Genomic DNA, 21,877 nt, shown 5'->3' with positions numbered 1-21,877 from the left:
CATTTTGACATAATTTTATTTCCCACCAACACTGCCAACCACTGAGACAGTGTTACCAGCCAGTGTGCACATGATTTGGGATAATTGCCTATAAGTGATTCAGAGGAAAAGAGTCCTCCCCTACACACACAGGAAGCACCTTGAATGAATAGCCCCCAAAGAGAAGATGGGACTCTCTTCTTTCCCTAGAGGTACAAATAACCTCACACTCACATAACCTTGGAGGTAAGAACCCTGCTTCTACTTTCCACTTCTAAAAGGACTTAGCAAGGATGAGAACAGTGGACTGAAATCCAAGTAACTAAACCCTTACAAGAGCCACTAGTAGCATCAGGCCCCGATGGTCTCCTCCCTCCTGATTTAGGGAACACATCCTCTCCCCATCCTCCCCGAGTTCCTGCTCTCTCAGAATTAGACTGAAGAGCAACAAGTCTAGGAAACAGGGCCTGGTGCACTGCAGTGCATGGGGCTGCAGAGTCGGACACAAATGAGTGACTAAACTGAACTGAGGCAACAGTGCAGTACACTAGCTGCTGATGTTGCGTGAAACTAGGAGATGACAAATACATAACCCAGTTCAGATAAACATTTGCAAAGGCAGTATTACACATTCTGTAATACTGAGTCAATTTTACATATGTTTAATAACAAGTTATTCTAAGCCTTACCAAAAAGCTTTTTAGAAAATTCAAATAGAGAAATTAACCAGCAGATATGCCATCAATATTTCCTCTGACTTGTCTCACAAGGTCACTAAAAAACTAGCAATCAGTACTCCAGATTACAAACGAAATTTTATTATTTATATGGGAATCTACTTCCTTCATTAGATTGCAAGTTTTTGGCAGGCAAGAATCTTTACGTATGCTGCTGCTGCTGTTGCTAAGTCGCTTCAGTCGTGTCCAACTCTGTGCGACCCCATAGATGGCAGCCCACCAGGCTCCCCCGTCCCTGGGATTCTCCAGGCAGTAACACTGGAGTGGGTTGCCGTTTCCTTCTCCAATGCATGAAAGTGAAAAGTGAAAGTGAAGTCACTCAGGTGTGTCCGACTTCTAGCGACCCCATGGACTGCAGCCCACCAGACTTGTCCATCCATGGGATTTTCCAGGCAAGAGTACTGGAGTGGGTTGCCATTGCCTTCTCCGATCTTTATGTATAGAGCACAGTAATTATAAAGCCTGCAAGTGTAATGTCCTGTAAAGTAATGTCGCTGTTTTTTTTTAATAGACGGAACCCCTCTGATTATGTCCCCGAGGGTATGCTAAAGATGCAACTGTATTCAGGGAGAATCAGACTCGCAAGTAATCAGAGGCGACACAAAGCAGCATGTGCAGGGCTTGTGGGGAATGCTGCATTCACGCCCAGCATCCACTGCAGTGGGCAGCAAGCTGACCTACACGCTGTATAAAGGACAGCACTTGGAACACATCGCGTGACATCAGAGTATGAGTTGTTTCTGATTAGCTGCTCAATTGTGCAACCCCATAGACTGTAGCCCTCCAGGCTCCTCTGTCCATGGGATTTTCCAGGCAAGAATACTGGAGTGGGTTGCCACTTCCTTCTCCAAGGGATCTTCCTGACCCAGGGATCAAACCTGTATCTTCCTGACCCAGGGATCAAACCTGTGTCTCCAGCATTGGCAGGCAGATTCTTTACCACTGAGCCACCTAATATGCACCACAATACAATATCATTTACGAGGTATATGTGGCTAAGTTTCCAGACTTTAGGGCTACCGTTTAGCTAATCAGTAAATGTGTCTGAGGTTAAACCATAAGACCCTAACCCCCTCACAAAAAAATCTTTGGAATCAATGCCACTCTCTACACCACAGGTGGTAGACGTCACTTGGGAAAGACAAATAACACCTATGCCGGTAAAGATGAGAATGGAAATCCTGCCTGGAAATCATCTGACAACATCTAGAAAAAGCCTTAAGACTGTATATACCCTTGACCCGAAGGGTCTATTTTCAGAATTTTGTCTGAAATAAATAACTGAACAATCACACAATGACAAGGTCAAAAATGTTCACTGCAGCATTATTTAAAATAGAGAAAAAGGAGAGACTGTTTATAGTGTCTGTCTAAATAACTGGAGGAGAGCTTAGAAGTCGTCTCATTCAATTATTTCACTTGATGGAAGAAGGAACCGAGACGAGGAAATTAAGGCACTTAAACTCAGGTCTCCTGAAAAGAACACTAGAGTGACACGGACTCAGTGGGACAGAGCTCATGGGAAATAAAAGCAGAGAATGGGGAAATATTTTCCCAGATGAGCTATGTCCCTGGTGAGTGTCTTGGGGACCCCATGGCAGATGTGGAGCACCACCCTGGAGCACCTGCCTGCAGTCCATTCCCTGGACGGGCTGGGCTGTCTCCAGCGTCCTCTCCATGCACTTCTCTGTGAAAATCAGCCCAATGCCCCATGTGTGGTTACTGCTTGTCCCCGTGGAAACTCTCCAGTGAGTAGAGGACACAGTGACGGTGACATACAGGACCGCATTGGACAGCAACCAGTAAGCACAGCGGGGAGGAGCTGGGACTGCCTGCATCTCCAGCCAAAGGGTGGAAAACCAAGAGGCGGGCTGTGGGACCTCCCCGGGTCAGCCCTGCCTTGCTCCCTCTTACCTCCTCTCTGCTGACATCCATGTTCCACACTGCAATTCCACCATCCGAGGAACAGGAGACCAGCTGCCTCGTGAGCTGCAGGTAACACAGCGCCTGCACTCTGTCACTGCAAACAGACAGCAGTCACTGCCTCAAGCTGGGACACACGCAGTCTCTATGCAGGCTCCAGGGTCTCCCCTCGCTGGAATCAGCAACTGGCATTTTATCACTAACTAGTTGGTATGGTCATCTGGATCCCTGTATATACGTTACCAGGCATTCTATAATGTACTATACAGAATAACAGTTACTATGAAATAAATGCTACTGCTTTCAAGTCCGTCATTAAGAACTGCAGGTCAGAGAGGAGATGGTGACCATAGTTTTCTGGACCAACCACTATAATTTCTTGCCAGGTGCACAAGATTGTTTCTGAACAAGTAGGTCTTCAGAACTTGAGAGGTGTTCACCTCTTAAAGGAGGTGTAACTCCCTTACTTACATAATCCGTAAGAACTAGCAATTGAACACGATGGAGATTACTGGTGCGCACGTGCGTGCACGCACACACTCTGACAGGGTAAGGGAGTCTGCCCTGCTCCTGCATGCTTGTCTGCTTCCTCTTCTGGACGCCCTAGGAAACAACCTCCTGACCTGTAGATTTGTGGGGAGAAGCTTTCCTCTCCTTGGCTGCTTTTCAACTTGACTCTGCTCGTAGCCAAGCAACAGACAAGCCTACCCAATGATGAGGAAAGGGTTCCTCTTCAAGACTAGATGGCAAAAACCTGAGCATTAAAATGCCATAGCTTAGGCGAAGCAGGACTGGGTCAATCCAGACATTATTCCTTAATGAAATTCACTAATGAGACTGGCTTAAGTGTCGTACCGCAGGCCATCTTCCAAGGTCAAAGTCCCCATCCATGGTCTCTAACTCACATTTGCCTGAAGCAGACATTTCACTGGGGTGACTCCTTGGCAGAGAAAGGTGGGAGAAAGCCCTATCACCTGGACAGCTGAAAGGATGCGATTTGGAGACAGTGGTCTCAGAGTACTCATGCCTCCCCCCGCCTCGCCCCAGCTCGGATTCCACCCCCACCCCCGCCCCCCAGTCACGCACTGGTGGCCCTGGAGCAGGAGTGTGCGGCCCTTCCTTCCCCCGATGTCCCACATGATGACGCTGTTGTCAGACGCTCCTGAGAAGAGTAACCGTTGAATAGGGTCCCACCAGAGGCAGGCGATACTCCCTAGGGGTGAGAGAGGGAGGTTAGCTGGAACACTCCACTGGCACACAACTGACAAGGGAAGACTGAACCAGGACCAGCTGAGTCTGGATGTAAAATGGATCTTCTTGGTATAAAAGGGCATCTAACACTTTATCATGTGTCACAGGGGAGACACAGCACAGTCCCTACCCAAGCTACAAGAAGAGGATTTTCAGGAGTTGTATATCAGACTACTCTGAACACAAAGGTGTTTAAAATAAGATTTTCCTCCTCTATACCAAAAAACTATTTTATAGCTGTAAATGAGGGTTAGTTCAGAAAAAGCTTTTGAAGGGGAAAAAAAAAAAATAGCTACCAGTATCTAAAGAGCAAAGGCAGTGAAGGTTTCAGGAGTTTTCTGATTTAAAAGTCTGGATTATTCCAGGTCTCTGGGACCTTGTGGGTGTCCTACTCCAGGATGCCTCTGTTTAAGGAAATTAAGTGTCTTAGAGGAAGGGAAAAAAAAGTGAAATCGTACCACACAATTATGCCAAAGAATGTAGGTAAAAATCCAAATCCTACGTTTCACATTCTGTATTGACTAAACTTACTAAATTTGATACCCTTGGGAAAACTCTTTCTTTCTACAGATTTCTCTTTCAACAGATCTCTTCATTGTTCCATTAATTGCTGCTTGCCTAGAAAAAGTAATAAACTTATTAAACCAGTCACACAAGCTAACAGTATTTTTGGTGGGTGTATAGAAAACTGGTAAAGCCATATTCAGAAGCAAACCACAAGAGACTTGTTTCTCACAGAAGCTTAACCAAAGTGAAAAAAGAAGTACTGTGCAAAACTGGCTTCAGGGATCAATTCTGTAGAAACCTTAGCCCTGTTTGATCCTATGACCCACGTTTTTCAGCTAGAGCCTAACAGCAGACAGGCCAGCTCTTTCTACATGAACCCTGCTGAGCAGTTATCAGAACTCATTCTGTCCTGAGCAACCCAGAGAATACTTAAGAGCCTGGGATCATGAGACCATGAGTCATACACAGAAAGTGGTTTCTGAGGGCCTGTGTTTTCCTGCCTTTAGATTTATCTACTCAAACTTACTGTCCTTCCCTCCCCCTTTTCCTCTACAAGGTCACAGACCCAGATTTATCTAAATAAATTACCTACAGAGGACATTTAAACTGGCTATACTTAAAAACACTATTTTCATAAATCAATCCATCATTAATTCCTTCAACAAACTCCTAATTCTTCAATCTGAACCAGATGGCCTCAAAGCTTCTAATGTTACGAAATACAGTCAATTGAGCTTTAAAACCTTTCCACGAAGCCCTGCCAGATCACTCTGCTACAGAAATAACAGAATTCCGCCCAATCATTCTTTTCCCTCGGTCCCTCCCCAGTGGATGTTTCCCAAATAAAGACAGAACCAGCTCATACACTTCCAATTGTACTGACGGACCTACTGTGTCTTGGTGTCCTAGAAAGCAACAAATTTAAAATAACAATCTTTTTCCAAAGGTCTTACCATTTATATAAAATTTTAAAAAGGGGAACAAAATTAAATTACTTTAAATTAAATTTAAATTTTAATTAAAGAAGGGGAACAGAACAGAAAGTAATGTCACATAAGTATTACAAATCTAGAAGGGATCATGACACCTAACCCCATACCTTGCCTTCACTTAGTTTTCATAAGATCTTCTGGGACTGAAGTCCCACATCTGGCCAGTCAAACTGAAACCTGACAAGATCTTAGGGAGCTAATCATTCATGAAACCACAGAGGCAAGAACTAGATTTGGATGCCCATATTGGGTGAAAAGGGCTTCCCAGGTGACGCTGGTGGTAAAGAAACCACCTGCCAATGAAGGAGATGTAAGAGACTCATTCGATCCCTGAATCAAGAAGATCCCCTGGAGGAGAACATGGCAACCCACTCCAGTATTCTTGCCTGGAGAATCCCCATGGACAGAGGAGCCTGGAGGGCTACATACAGTCCATAGGGCTGCAAAGAGTTGGACATGACTGAAGCGACTGAGCAGGCATACATGCACACATATTAAGTGAAAAACAGCAGTGATCACACAGCCTACCTTCATGTCCTTTAAGGGTGGTAATAACTGAACAGGTGCTCTGTTCAAGTTTCAGCAGGGTGATCTGTCCAGAGTAATCACCAACAAACGCATACTGAGTATCAAAGTCGTATCTGTGGAGAAGCAGTCAAGGATGTATAACACAATCCATCTCAAAGTTACAAAGCAGAAAATGTACATTCTATAAAGGGTAAGCACAAACCTAAAACTCTGAGAAAAGAAACACTCCACTGAAAATCATACAGCATGGAAACACCAAAGGAAAAAATGCTTTAAGCTAGAATTATCAGGAAAGTTAATATTCATTCATTCAATAAGCATTCACTGAGTACCTGTTATTATTTCAACTAATATCCTAGGAATTGGCAACAAAAAAGATAAAAGAGCTGATATATATAGAGAGAGACATAAAAATAAGTAATCATATTAAAGTTTTAAAATGTAAAATATTCAATAATGAAAACAGTCAAAAAGAACTGGAAGAAAAATGCTTTTTATGAAATTATCTCTGGAAATAATGTAAAACTGAGAGCAAATGATGGGAACTCATCTTTTGGGGGGCCTAGAGGATTTAGATTTAAGTGAAGAAGATGGTTTACTTTAAATTGCTGTGAAGAGTTTAGCCGTCCAAAAGGCAGTCATTTGGGGCAGTAGTAAATTTAAAATTTAAAAATATATTAACTATTGGTAACAACTTGCCATTAACACTCAGTTACTCTATGGCCATAGCAGTTTGTGGTAAATCAGGTGTCTACACACAATAAGATAATTACTGTTTTAATTCCAAAACATGGATCAAAAGGAAGACCACAGGCTGGACCACAAAGATGTAATTCTGTGCTATTTTCTATCAATCCATATGAAACACATAACAGAAAAGCCTATATAGCACATGATATATCTGAGTAGTCTTCCCTTGTTTGATTCTAAAGTGTATGGTACTATTTTAAGTATCTCATGATGTACGTTCATTTGTAGCAAACATTTTTATAAAGGCTCTCAATGGAAGAAAGAATTTCACTACACCAGATGTCCAACACGGAAAGAGAAAATACCATGGGGCGTTTGCCTGCGGCTGACAGCCTTGACCTTGCCAGCACTAAGATACATAGCTACCACAGGCAGCCTGATGCAAGAGCGCACTCTACATGAAACGAATACAGCAGCAGAATTTCAGAGCGGCAATTTCTTAACATCTGAGGGATCCAGAGGCACCTTCGAGAGTCATATAAGGATTATGAACCCTCTTCAAACACACACAAGAAAATGAAAAAACTCCTTGTAGCCCTTTTATGAATTCCAGGGTCACAAATTCTTATATTCTCTTGCCAGGTCTGCAAATAACCCACTACTAGAAGATTCATTCCTTTTTTTCCCTCTTTATGCAACAAAAAGTCTTTTCTTTCACTTCAAAAAGCAAAGGAGTGAAGGAGGGGTCTGTATTAATGAGGTTTAGATTTTCTGAGATTTCTATATTAAAACACCTATGGCACACCCCAGCAGAGAACAGCAATTCATTTATCACTTTTAATAAACCGTTTTTAAAAGTATTTCATTTGTTTGTTTTAATGTGGACCACTTTTAAAGTCCTTTCTGAATGTGTTACCATAGTTTTTCTGTTTTCTGTTTTGGGGTGTTGGCCAAGAGGCGTGAGGGATTTTAGTTCCCCGACCAGGGATCGAACCTACACCCTCTGCATTGGGAGGCCAAGTCTTAACCACCAAGTCCTAATAAACCAATTTTATACCCAAGAAAAGAGAGACATAAATTCTTCGATTTTATGTGAAATATGTAGGAATCATTCAGCCTTTAGGTCTCAATTAGCAGTTGAGGATCAGATGCAGAGCTAACTGCTGAGACTGGGAAGGATACTGCAGACACGAGGCCCAGGAAGAGAAGAAGTGCCTCCCGAGCATGTTCCCGCTGCGGGTGCACATCCAACTGACACACTTGTCGTGGCCAGTGCTGATCACCCACTCGGTGGCCAGGCTGAAGATGATCGCCGTCACCCGGTTCTGATGAGCTGCGGGAGCAGAGAAGAAACACGACCTGGGCAATCCAGTCTCAGTGGGTGGGAACTGGGGGTCCCCTTCTCCACCCAGTCAGCCTGCAGACTCACAGGCTGGACAGGCCCACCCTGGAAAGCCTGCACTCTCAACAGGCGGCAGAGAATCTGCCCGACCCCCAACCCATGATCTAATGGGCAGGCTCTCCGAGGCCCTGCCCTCTGCCTCCCTGCAAGGGAGGAGACCATCAGAAGCTACATATCCTTTAAAGAATAATGCTCAAGAGGGATTCAAATAGTATATCAGAGGACAGATTAAAAAAAAATCTCAAACAACTATCAATGAGTTTCGTATGGAAAGCAGTAGTCTTTTCTTAACAGAACAGGTTTGTTTGTTTTTGTCTGTACCTTTAGTGCTTTGACTCTTTAGAAAACAGTGGCATTGTGAAAAGGGCAACTGAAATTTTCTGAAATAAACTTTTTATTATTTCTAAGATGAAGCATTTGTAAAGTTCCACATTCCAAAGTAACAGCTGAGAATGAGGAAGTATTCTATTACCTAACTTCTGGAATATTTCTATCTCCAGGTCAATTTTAAGCCATACCAGGGCAGTGACCTGTCTACGTGGAGCAGGGTCTTGCATACAGCTGGTGTTTAATAAATGCCAAGTCTGATGAATGAAGTCAGAAGCTAGACAGAGACACATCTGACCTTACTCTCAGCTGTACAGGCTGCTTCAGAAAAACAGAGGGACTGTTTCTTATAAATTAACCAGAAAACACTACAACCCCCTGGAAATGCAGGCGTAGTCATGTAGACATTCATAAAACATAACAAATGGCCAATATCAAATAAAGTTTAAATAATTTTAAAACAGAACTATTTTAACTATCAAACTGGCAATAAGCATTTAAAAAGAACAATGAAGACTTAATGAACAGGCACTTTCTCGATCACTACTCATTAAAATATTTACACTATTGCTGGAAAGAGTTTTGCAAAATAAATCTAGAGTATTAAAAAAAAGTTTTAATGTCTGATCCAGTTATTCTACTTTTAGTAATCTATCTTAAAGTAATAAGAGTTATAGGATCTGAGTCAGTAACCATCAAGGACACACACACACATATATATGAAATCACTTTTATACATATATATATATATAAAAACACACAGATATATATAAACACACATGCCTATGTACATATCATCATATGTCTTAGTATGTGTTATCAAAAAATGGGAGCAGTACACATTTTCAAAAATAGAGGAATGGTTAAACTAAATCCGACACACGCACCCAGTGGAACAGTATACAAAATTTCAAATGTTAATAAGCAGGAAAAGGATGTGTAAATAACTCTGAAGAGATAACAGCCTCTCTTAATAACTGGGGTAACCAACCTTTTAAAAAGGTAATGTGAAAATCTAATTTTGATCATAAGACATGGTGTTCTAGTTTATTTTTGTGTGTATCTACATGTATATGTGTGCAAATGAGTGTGTGTATTCTAATTACCTGGGTAGGTCTTGATAAAGTTCATTTTATTAAAATCTTCAGAAACGTGGAATTCCTAAAAGTAAAAACATGCAATAAGAGAACAGTTATAGTTTTAAAAACAATAGGAACTCATCTTCCAAAAGGATGTAAAATCTAAAACTGGCCATCACCAGCCTTATGACTCAAGACTGGCTCCCCAAGAACAGCAGAGAATTGCTTCTTGGTCCTGTCCTTGCAACACTATTTATTTTGGAACCAGACAAGTAAAGAAAGTGCTGCTGACCACCACAGAATTTTTGTCTACTTCTTCCTCTACAAATGAGTGCTCTACACTTCCTTTCCCTCTAATTGCAAAGGAGGCATCCTGTTAACTTTGCTGTCTTGGTATCACTAAAAGTTTCTCAAGGTGATACATCCAAAGCAAAGTGATATACAAAGACCCATTACTGACAGAGTTCTCAGTACCAGTGAAAATAAGGCATTGGGTATCTGAAGCAACAGAAGGGGCATATTACATATATTTAACACACAAACACACACAAAAAAAAGAAATTTAAAGATTGTGGTGATTTTCCTTTTTTATCTCCCAAAGTTTTTATGGACTGTGTAATACTTTCTAACTAGGAAAAATTAAAAGTATGCGCTTCTTAATGGAAAAAAAATGAGCCTCAGGCATAAGACTAAGATAAAACTCTAAAGAAAATACACTACTTAAAAATTCTATTGATCAGTGCTAAATTGGTAAGCTCTTAACTGTCTAGATAACATGGACATTATGAATTGTTGATTGGTCAGGATGAAAAAAAATCCACAAAGGAATACTGATTTCTTGTTCTTCATCTTGGTTCTACAAAGTACAAAAATGTATCGGCATTTTATACATACTAATCTTTGCTGGGACTCATAGCTCAGTCGGTAAAGAATCCACCCACAATGTACGAGATCCAGGTTCAATTCCTGGGTTGGGAAGATCCTCTGGAGAAAGAAATGGCAACCCACCCCAGTATTCTTGCCTGGAGAATCCCATGGACAGAGGAGACTGGCAGGCTACAGTCCAAGGGGTCACAAGAGTCAGACATGACTTAGCGGCTAAACCACCACCACAATCTCTGATGGGAAATCAACAGTTCAATACTAACTAATGCTAAATTGGACTTACAATGCCCCTTTCAACCGAAGAGCTGTAAGAGTTTTATATGCCATTCTATAATGGCAGTAGAGAGTACCCTTGAACCAGGAGCCACAAGAAGGGTCCCTAGAGAAAAAAATTCATGGCCACTGCCATTCCTGGAGATGTTATTTGAGGCCTGCACTCCTGGCCTCTTATTATGTGTAGGCACATCACCATATTCTGATAAAAATCTTCAGAAGGAGAAAAACGAGACCACTGGCATTTATTATCACACAACGGATTTACAGCAGCAAAAAACTGGTGGGCATCAACCCCCAACCATGCAGATCCCCTACCCCGCCCTCCGTTCTCACCGCCTGTCTATTATCCAGTGAACTTCTTATGCAGACAGCCTAGCAAGAGAGCCTAGCTCTTTCCTTCCTGGCTCTTAAACATACTCAAGACTTCTTCTAATTTAAAAAGCAAAACAAGTCAACAAAAAACCCTTTTAACAATGCTAAGAGTTTCTTTGCCGCCCCCCCCCAACCCATCCCAGCCAAAACCTTCTCTATAGATCAGCCCACACTCAACAACTGAGGCTTTCTAGCTCCTCACCCCAGTCACCCTTCAATCCACTGCACCCCAGGGCACCACCCCACTGCATGGAAACGGCTCTCCCTGCAGCCACCAGCTGCTAACTGCCATCCCCAAGGTCATGTTCCTGTCCTGATCTCATCCTCTCTCTGCCCCACCTGAAACCTACTGCCCCTCCAGCTACCATGACCACTGTCCTGGCTGGTCCTCCCACCCGTTGGCCCATTTCACATCACCCATGAATGGTGTCTCCCCGGTATCTTAACTGCACCACTGATTCCTCACTGTCCTTTTGCTCTAAATGCCCTCTCCCCGCACACCCTTAAGCCATTTCTTCTCAATGATGCACCATCCACCAGACACTCAAGCCAAAAACCCAGCTGTCATCTGGCTTGCTCCTCTCCCCACCCCTGCACCCAACCTGCCACAGCTGCAGCTCAAGACATCTGCTTCTGTCCGTCATCACTGCCACAACCTTCTCACCCAGATGGCGACAACAATTGATATTTCCGCCTCCATTTGTAAAATTTTTGTGGCAGTATAATTGATTTACAATGTGCGTTAGTCTGCGCTGTACAACAGAGCCGAACAGGCACACATATATAGCCACTCTTTTTAGATTCCTTTCCATTATAGGTCATTACAGAGTATTGAGTAGAGTTTCCTGTGCTATATGGTCTATTATTATTTACCTATTTTATATACAAAAGTGTGTATATTATCAATCCCAATGTCTCAATTTATTTCTCCCCTCTACTTCCCCCTCTGCTAACAACAAATCTGTTTTCTACATCTGTGACTCTATTTCTGTCTTGTAAATAGATTCATTTGTGCCATGTTTTACCATGCACATGGAAGCGACATCATATATTTGTCTTTCTCCACCTGGTTTACTTTGTATGATAATCTCTAGGTCCATCCATGTTGCTGCAAAAGGCATTATTTCATTCTTTTTATGGCTGAATAACAGTCCATCTTCTTCATCCATTCATCTTTCAATGGACAGTTAGGTTGCTTCTATTGTAAACAGTGCTGAAATGAACACTGGGGTGTATGTTATCTTTTCGAATTAGAGTTTTCTCTGGATATATGCCCGGAGTGGGATTGCTAGATCACATGGTAGTTCTATTTTTAGTTTTTTAATGAACTGCCATACTGTTTTCCATAATGGTTGTACCAATTTATATTCCCATTATCACTGTAAAGGGTTCCCTTTTCTCCACATCCTTTTCAGCATTTATTGTTTATAGATTTTTTAATGATGGCCATTGTGAGGTGATATCTCATTTTAGTTTTGATATGTATTTCTCTTGATGTTGATCATCTTTTCATGTGCCTCTTGGCCATCTGTATGTCTTCTTTGCAGTAATATCTATTTAGATCTTCTGGCCATTTTCTGATTGGGTTTTTGTTTTTTTTTAACTTAGAGTTGCATGAGGTGTTTGTATATTTTGGAGATTAATCCCTTGTCAGTAGCTTCATTTGCAAATATTTTCTCCCATTCTGTGGGCTGTCTTTTTGTTTTATGGTTTCCTTTGCCTTGAGAATCTTTTAAGTTTAATTAGGTTCCATGTGTTCATTTTTATTTTTATTTTCTTTACTCTAGAAGGTGGATCACAAAAGATATTGAATGCGATTTGTGTCAAAGAATGTTCTGCCTGTGTTTTCCTCTAAGAGTTTTATAGTGTCTGGTCTTATACTTGCATTTAGGTCTTTGGTCCATTTTGAGTTTATTTTTATATATGGCGTTAGAGCATGTGTGGTTTTTTTCCGCTGCACTGCATGGTTTTGCAGGATCTTAACTCCCTGACCAGAGAAGGAAGAACCTGGGCCCTGAGCAATGAAAAGGCCGAATACTAACCACTGGACCACCAGGGAATTCCCTCCCACCTCCACTCTTGTTGCCCTCCAATCCGTGCTCCACTGAGCAGCCAGGGGGATCTTTGTAAATTAAATGACACCATTCTTCTGCTGAAAACCCTGGAAGAGCTTCCCACGGGTTTACAAAACTGAAAACCTCACCCCGACCCACAAGGCCTTGAATGACCTGCCCTCAGCCCACCTCACCCCGACCCACAAGGCCTTGAATGACCTGCCCTCAGCCCACCTGGTCCCATCACCCCCAGAGCTGCCCTGTCACTCAGCACCAACCAGCCAAGAGGATGTCCTCCAAGTCCTCAGACACACAGAGACGTCCTGCCTTGTGCCTCCACACATACCTTCACTCCTGGAAAACCTGCTCTGCCTGGTTGTCTCCTGCCTGCCCTTCAGGCCTCAGCTGGACGTCACAGCCTTGGAGCGGCCCTCCTTCCTGCAGATCCTGTCTGCTGGGCGCAGGGCCACACACCTCTCTGGACCCTCTCCTTCCCACTCCTGTTCATTTCTCCACAGTGCTCAACACGACCTGCAATGCGATGCTGACTTGTGTATTACCTGTCCTCCTTACTAGTCCAAAAGACCCCTGGGAGCAGGGCCCATGTCTACTTCCTTCTTAATCAGCATTCTGCAGGACACCCAGTGCTGAGTAAAATCTGAACGCACGGCTCTCTCTGACCTGCTCTAGCCACCTCTTCAGTCTTACATGTTTCATGCTGCCAAACCACTTCATTCTTTCTCTCTGCACACACTCTGACCTTGAAAACCTCTCTGTCTTTGCTCGTACAGTCCTCTGTGTCTGCAAGTCCTCCTCCTTCTCTCCTGGTTAACTCCTCGCCACCCTCTAGGGCTTAGCACAGTTACAGCTTGGCCATGCCACTCTCTCCGGCCAGGTGAGTGCAGGCGCCGGCCTGTGCTCTCACTGCTCTGTGTGCATTCTTCACTTTACATGTGATGGAACCCCACTAGCCAAATCTTCCTTATTGTTACCATTCCCAGTTCTGTAAAGCAGTGCTACTCAAAATGAGGTCTGCTTCTTTAAAGCAGAAAATTAGGGAATGAGTGTTCAGAAAACTTTCCAGCAATTTAATATCATCATGACATTCAAGTGGATAAAGTTAAAAGTGAAAGTCATCCAGTCGTGTTAAGACTCTTTGCGACCCCATGGACTGTAGCCTCTGTCCACAGAATTCTCCAGGCAAAAATACTGGGGTGGGTTGCTATTCTCTTCTTCAGGGGATCTTCCCGACCCAGGGATCAAACCTGGGTCTCCTGCATTGCAGGCAGATTACCATCTGAGCCACCAGGGATCCTTCCAAATTTTCTCCCTTAATAATGTAATATCCAAAATATTAACCAAGCAAACTAAACTCAAAGCAAACCAAAGGAAAAATCTGAAACACATTATCAGAGACTAGAGAAATAATAGAGAAATCAACAGAGAATCAATGAAAACTGGTTCTTTCGAAAAAACTAACAAAATTGACAAACATGTAGCTAGAGTGGTGGAAAAAAAAGAGAAATGACTCAAACTACTAAACTCAGGAATGAAAAGGGGACTATTAAATCTTACAGAAATAAACAGGACTAAAAAAGGCTGCTATCAACAATGATTTCCCAACAAATTAGATAAGCTAGATATCATTTCACACTGACTAGGAAATAAACAAAATCAGAAAATAATAAGTGTTGGTAAATATGTAAAAATTTAGAACCTTCATAGATTGCTGGTGGGAATGTAAAATGGTACAGTAATTTCGAAAACAGTTTGGCAGTTCTGTAAAAAATTAAATACAGAGTTACCATATGACCCACAATTCCATTCCTAGATGTGTATACCCAATAAAATGGAAAACTCAGGTTCACACACACACTTTTATGTGACTGTTCATAGCAACATTATTCATAGTAGCCAAAAGGTAGATATAATCCAACTATCTATCAACTAATGAATGGATAAACAAAGTGTGGCATACAACAGAATATTATTCCACCACAAAAAGGACTGAAGGATTAATTCAAGCTACAACACAGATGAACCTTGAAAATATGATGCTAAGTGAAAGAAGCCAAATATAAAAAGCTATACATTTTATGATTCTATTTACATAAAATGTTCAGAATGAACTCAGAAAGTATATTACTGACTGCTAGGAACTGAAGAAAGGGACAATGCAGAGTGATTGCTAAAGGATATGGGATTTATTTTTGGGGGTGGGAGGCACTGATAAAAATAATCTAGACTATTAACAGTTGTATAATCTTGAAACTATACTATAAAACCACTGAACCGCACACGTCAAGCTGGTGAATTTCATGGTATATGAAGTATATCTCAATGAGATATATGCATATGCACCCTGTGGCTCTGACAGTAAAGAATCTGACCGCAATGAGGGAGATCCAAGTTCAATCCCCGGGTCGGGAAGATCCCCTGGAGAAGGGAATAGCAGCCCACTCCAGTATTCTTGCCTGGGTTATCCCATGAACAGAGGAGCACGGCAGGCTACAGTCCATGGGGTCGCAAAGTCAGACACGACTTTCAAGAGTGACTACACTTTCACTTTCAATTTTGTAACTATACTATAAAACCACTGAATTGCACACTTTGGTGAATATTATGCTATATGAATTACATCTTAATGAAATATATATATACACACACAATTAGACTTACAAAAACACCAATCTCTAATAAATTGAAAATTTAAATATCTGGTCCTTAACCAAAGATGGTTTGAGAAGCACTGCCTCAAAGAGTTACACGAGTTGTTGGCCGAATGACTGGTCCCTGATCTTGTTCTTCTTCTCCCTCCTCTGTCATACACACACACACACACACACACACACACACGCATGCGCGTGATCTCCCCCACGTCCTCCTTGCCCCAGTCTCCTCCTTCATGGGCTCAGGGATGGGGATGCCACGCGACTCATGTTTCCTGTACAAAGGCTGTGCATTGTGGGTTAGCCTGAGAATCAGCCATCAATCATCAGAGCTCCGTGGAGCTACAGCTGGTCCCTGACTTAGGATGGCTCAACTATGATTTTTCAGTTTTACAATGGTGTAAAAGCGGTACACATTCAGTAGAAACTATACTTTGACTTTTGAACGTTGATCTTTTCCCAGAAGGGTGATAAGCCGTATGATCCTCTCTTGTGATGCTGGACAAGGGCAGCCACAGCCCCTATTCAGCGTCCTGAGGGTGAACAACCGACACACTTACAACCATGCTGGACTCATACAATCATTCTGTTTTTCACTTTCAGTACAGTATTCAATAAATTACATGAGATATTCAATATTTTAGTATAAAATAGGCTTTGTGTTAGATGACTTCATCCAATGGTAGGCTAATGTAAGTGTTCTGAGCATGTTTAAGGTGGGTGAGGCTAAGCTATGATATTCAGTAGGTGTATTAAGTGTATTTTCAACTTACGATATTTTTAAACTTAAAATGGGTTTATCAGAACAAAGCCTCGTCATAAGTCAAGGAAAATCTGGAGTTTATTAATTTATTAATTAATGCTAGTTAATTCTAGAATTAATCCATTTTGGGGTCTACCATCTGTACTGAAACATTTCCTAATGCCAAACAACTGGGCATTCTTTGTTAACTTTATTTAAACTGTCCAACGGTGAACATGGGGAGGTCAATACAATGAATACATTCTGGAAGCTACCTACCATCACAGCTCCATTATCCTGGCCCACAAATATCCGTCTACTATCATGATGGTAAGCCATAGCAGAGCAGGGAGCTGCCAGAAAGACAAAGATCATATTATGAGCAGAGTTAAGCACGTTAAGTCATTGTTCAAGGTACTTTATTAAAAAGAGCTATATGACTTAGGTTAAAAAAAAAAAAGAGGGCAAAGATGTTTTATTTTAAAAAATGTTATTAAATTTCTTTCTGCTGTTTTAGTTTCAAATTTTAACTTTAATAACCTTCCAAGTTACTTTTATGACTTTGGGTGAAGCGAGTCAGCGTGAAGTTTCATCTGATTGAAATTCCTACCTAGTTCTGGAAAGGTGTGGGGACCAGTGTTTAGAGCAGGTGATCTGCCACCCAGACTCTGTGGGTCATCCTGCCCCTCCTCCCTTCCCCATCACAGGCAAAACAGTGGCGGGCATCTGTGGAAAGAGAGGTGTCCAGTACCACAATTCCCATTCCAAGGCATGTGAGCAAACTGGGGAGGCTACTTGGGGATTACTTGTTGTTGTCTTTTTTCCCCAATGGTCAAAAAAGGTTCCGTTTTGCAGTGACTCATACAATCCCAGCTTGTTTCTTTGTCTAAAGCAGCGTCATGTGACTGAGACAGCCTGACTCTTCCCTTAGACACGACCCTTCCAGGTTCCACCTAAACTTCTTCCAGAAAACGTGTGCCAGAGAATGAGTTTCAGAAAGGAGAAACTCTAAATCCCTTCCTTCTGCTAAAAATCAAAATTAAAGTGATTTAGAAAATGGAACACTTGGAAAAAGAAATATTTGGGTTCACTTCAGCCTTAAGAATTTTAATTGACCACGGAAAGAAATGAATGTCAGGAAGCAAACAAACAAACTCGAGCTTACTTTGAAATAAAACGTCTTATAAAAAAGTAAAAGAGAAAAATCCTATAAATGAAGTTACCACTTGAGAACAGTTTAAAGTTCTCTAACTACCATGGCGGATATTCTCCACCAAAGGCAGAAAACTGGAAGAAAAGCTGGATTGTACTCAAAGGCAGAAACAGAGTTAGCTGCATGATCAGACTATAGAAAAAGACTATTTCAGTTGCATTCCAAGAACTATGTCGTTGAAATGTAGATACTAAAATTGTCTAACACCTAACAATTAGAATAGACTACAAGTTTGTACACCCTTATCCACCATATTGATGTTTGAAACTACAAAGAATGGTCATGTTTAAGGATTATAACCACAAAGATACACGTTTGTTTGTTTTAGTCACTAAGTCGTGTCCAATTCTTGCAACCCCCCTGGACTGCAGCCCACCAGGCTCCTTTGTCCATGGGATTTCCCAGCCAAGAATACTGGAATGAGTTGCCATTTCCTTCTCCTGACCCAGGGATCAAACCCGCATCTCCTGCATTGGCAGGCAGGTTCTTTACCACTGAGCCACTGGGGAAGCCCAACGATAGATGCTATTGTCACACAAAATGCTCTTTAATAATCACACACAAAATTATCTTCAACAAATCAAATGCCTTTGATGATTTTAAAGATTCACTGTCATCATTTTTGCTTGCTTTTCAGTTGTTACTAAATCTTAATGTTTTAGTTTTAAGCTTCTTTTCAATTCTTTTATGCTCAATCCTATAACAAACTGCACATGAATATGCAAAACCTCTCCTTTGTGTAAAAATTACAACATGCTGAGTAATTTTATAAGGTTAGAGACATCTCACATTGAAAAAAAAAAAAAAAGCAAGCCTTCCTGGTTTATTTGTTTAGTATATAAAAATGCTCTTTTTTCCTAGAAGGGAGGCTTCTAGTGAGATAAACTTTTTTAAAAAAGATAATCTTTTTTTTTTTAATGTGAATGTTAACATAGTTTTACAAACAAGGAAAACACAAATCATCTTTCAAATCAGAGACCTTTTAAAAAGGTCAATGCAGTACAAAATCATTTGCTTTAAACTCTAGTTTTATAAACAAAGGGTTTTCTGGAATACAGCCAGTCTCATTCATCTATGTATTCTTTATGACTGCTTTTGATTCTGCAATGGTAGAGTTGAGAAGCTGCCACAGAGACTGTCTGGCCCACAAAGTCTAATATTTATGTCTGGTACTTTGTAGGAGAAGTCTGTGGACCCACCCCACACTGTGGTGAGCAGCCCAGTTCTGGAGTTGGATGCACATGGACTGGAATTCCAACCTCTGGCCTCAGTTTCCTTGTCTACTAAATGATGAAAATATCATCTTTCTTATAATAGCTGTTGTAATGATTTGGTAAAATAGTACCAAGAAAAATGCATGAGACACAGAGAAGATGGGCTTTCCAGGTGGTGCTAGTGGTAAAGAACCCGCCTGCCAAAGTAGGAGACATAAGAGACACAGGCTTAATCTCTGGGTTGGGAAGACCTCCTGGAAGAGGAAACAGCAACCCACTGCAGTATTCTTGCCTGGAGAATCCCATGGACAGAGGAGCCGGGCAGGCTACAGTCCATGGTCCACGGAGTTGCAAAGACTTGGACATGACTGAGCATCTGAGCAGCACACACAGTAGAAACAGAAACTGACAGTTACACTTCTCTTCAGCTAAAGAAGATTCTCAAAGTTCTTTTTGTTACGTGAGGATTGTTATGATTCATAATTGGTCCACGTACAGCGATATTCTAAGGTTTTACTTACTGATCACCTCTGTTTCATCATGGGGAACAGTTTAAATCCATGGATGACCACTAAAATGTCAACTGGTGAATCTGCAGTAGTTTTTAAATGCAACATGGCACTTTTCTTCTTGGGTTTTGAATTCAATTTTAAAAGTCACCCTAAAACAGACAAGCAAATTTCTCAACATTCATTCATTCTGTTTTCTTCTGGCAGTGTTCCTGCAGTTTCATCCACAGATACTGCTCTAGCTGGAGGTCATAACCACTATCCGGAAGCAAAAGGCTGCATGCATGTATACAAACACGAAGGTGTCAGTCACCCACAGCAGAGAAGCTGTGCCTGTTCTGTCCTGTTTTTTCCTGATCCTTCCAGCCACAGAGTTCTGGGAGCTACTTCCGGAGGATACAGTTAAGCCAAGATAGCAAGGGATGGCAATGGAGAAAGCAAAGCCATGTGCCCAAGACTCAAAAGGCAAGGAAGAGTGTGTGCTGCTGCTGCTAGGTTCTGGTGTCCCAAGAAAGAAATCAGTTACAAAGTGAACTAAGAATTTGGGGGAAATGCAAGAAAAATCCATCTTAGACTCTCCTTGTTCTAAAGGCATAAACTCCACAGTTGAGGTCTCAAGGAGACTGAGCTATGGCCAAAATCTGAAGTGTAAGGGAAGGAGGGAACAATCACAGTCAACAGCATTAATAAGACCATCTCCCAGCACTGTCAGAGGTCCCCGGGTTGCTGTGGCTATTTCCAGCTACGGACCCATCACTGGACCATTGGAAGTAAGGAGTTACTCATCTAAGAGAAGCCTTTTTTTTTTCCCCAGTTGAGTAAAAGGTAGGCTCAGAGGATGAGGGTGCTCCGTCTACCTTTGCCCCACTTCCCCAAAATCCCAAAGTAAATTTATTAAATGGAGAAATTTGTATACAGGTCAGGAAGCAACAGTTAGGACTGGACATGGAACAACAGACTGGTTCCAAATAGGAAAAGGAGTTCGTCAAGGCTGTATATTGTCACCCTGTTTATTTAACTTATATGCAGAGCACATCATGAGAAACGCTGGACTGGAAGAAGCACAAGCTGGAATCAAGATTGCCAGGAGAAATATCAATAACCTCAGATATGCAGATGACACCACCCTTATGGCAGAAAGTGAAGAGGAACTACAAAGCCTCTTGATGAAAGTGAAAGTGGAGAGTGAAAAAGTTGGCTTAAAGCTCAACATTCAGAAAACAAAGATCATGGCATCTGGTCCCACCACTTCATGGGAAATAGATGGGGAAACAGTGGAAACAGTGTCAGACTTTATTTTTCTGGGCTCCAAAATCACTACAGATGGTGACTGCAGCCATGAAATTAAAAGACGCTTACTCCTTGGAAGGAAAGTTATGACCAACCTAGATAGCATATTCAAAAGCAGAGACATTACTTTGCCAACAAAAGTTCATCTAGTCAAGGCTATGGTTTTTCCTGTGGTCATGTATGGATGTGAGAGTTGGACTGTGAAGAAGGCTGAGTGCTGAAAAATTGATGCTTTTGAACTGTGGTGTTGGAGAAGAAACTCTTGAGAGTCCCTTGGACTGCAAGGAGATCCAACCAGTCCATTCTGAAGGAGATCAGCCCTGGGATTTCTTTGGAAGGAATGATGCTAAAGCTGAAACTCCAGTACTTTGGCCACCTCATACGAAGAGTTAACTCATTGGGAAAGACTCTGATGCTGGGAGGGATTGGGGGCAGGAGGAGAAGGGGATGACAGAGGATGAGATGGCTGGATGGCATCACTGACTCGATGGACGTGAGTCTGAGTGAACTCCGGGAGTTGGTGATGGACAGGGAGGCCTGGCGTGCTGCGATTCATGGGGTCAAAAAGAGTCGGACACGACTGAGTGACTGATCTGATCTGATCTAAAGGACATTTACTGAGACAATGGCCACTTCATGTTCCACACTGAGTAACCAAGGTGACCCACCCACAAATAAAGGTGAACGTAGGACAGAAGATACTACTGCCTGCACAAGAGACCATGATTAGGGTTTCAGGTAGTCTTAACACGCTACATACATACAATGAAGTTTTACTTTTTATAATAGTTTTTTATAACTATTTTATAATTATATAAAAGGGTCCTTTTATAATAGTTAGCTTTATACCAGTATTCCAAAAAGTCTACTTCATTCTCATTGAATGGTTATCAAGACAGAAGGTGACCGGCCTGCCCAAGCTGTTAGTGGATGGTAGGACAAAGGAAAATCCTGATAAACTACTAATCCTTTGTGGAAATATTTATAGGATTGAAATCCTGCAGGTACCCTGCAATAAATGAGAAAGTGCTAGCAAGACAGGCAGTGCTTGGAAGGGTGACTCAAGCTGACTGAATAGAATCTGCTGAATAACTGGCTACTCTGCGTTTGTAACACACCCCACAGCCCCTGCAGTAACTCTTCATGGAGCTGCAGTGTCCGCAGAGTTTGGCCCTGGCAAGCGCTCTTCTTTGGAGAACTTCATAATGGTCTTCAGTAACAGACCATCAATCCTGCCC

General features: G+C 41.9%; 1 protein-coding gene across 6 annotated transcripts in view; it reads right to left on the bottom strand.

Moving 5' to 3' along the window:
* Positions 1-21,877, bottom strand: part of WDFY1 (WD repeat and FYVE domain containing 1) — a 60,490-nt gene that overhangs the window by 16,232 nt on the left and 22,381 nt on the right. For 2 of the 6 annotated variants that reach the window (XM_086365706.1, XM_086365728.1), the window contains exons 3-9: positions 19,362-19,501; positions 16,693-16,766; positions 9,443-9,497; positions 7,790-7,940; positions 5,918-6,030; positions 3,726-3,852; positions 2,631-2,736 (exon numbers count right to left, since the gene is read on the bottom strand). In XM_086365706.1, the coding sequence (XP_086221832.1) occupies positions 2,631-2,736; positions 3,726-3,852; positions 5,918-6,030; positions 7,790-7,940; positions 9,443-9,497; positions 16,693-16,752 (612 nt within the window). In that variant the 5' untranslated portion in view covers positions 16,753-16,766; positions 19,362-19,501. The remainder of the gene's footprint in view (positions 1-2,630; positions 2,737-3,725; positions 3,853-5,917; positions 6,031-7,789; positions 7,941-9,442; positions 9,498-16,692; positions 16,767-19,361; positions 19,502-21,877) is intronic. The other 4 variants (XM_086365691.1, XM_086365700.1, XM_086365717.1 and 1 more) reach the window with 2 other exon arrangements.

The sequence above is a fragment of the Bos grunniens genome, chromosome 2 (genome assembly GCF_055505025.1).
Source record: "Bos grunniens cultivar Pamir isolate PY7600 chromosome 2, Bosgru_T2T1.0, whole genome shotgun sequence".
Classification (NCBI taxonomy): domain Eukaryota; kingdom Metazoa; phylum Chordata; class Mammalia; order Artiodactyla; family Bovidae; genus Bos; species Bos grunniens.
Note: the sequence above shows the minus strand (reverse complement) of the source record. Positions and strands in the feature narration are given on the sequence as shown.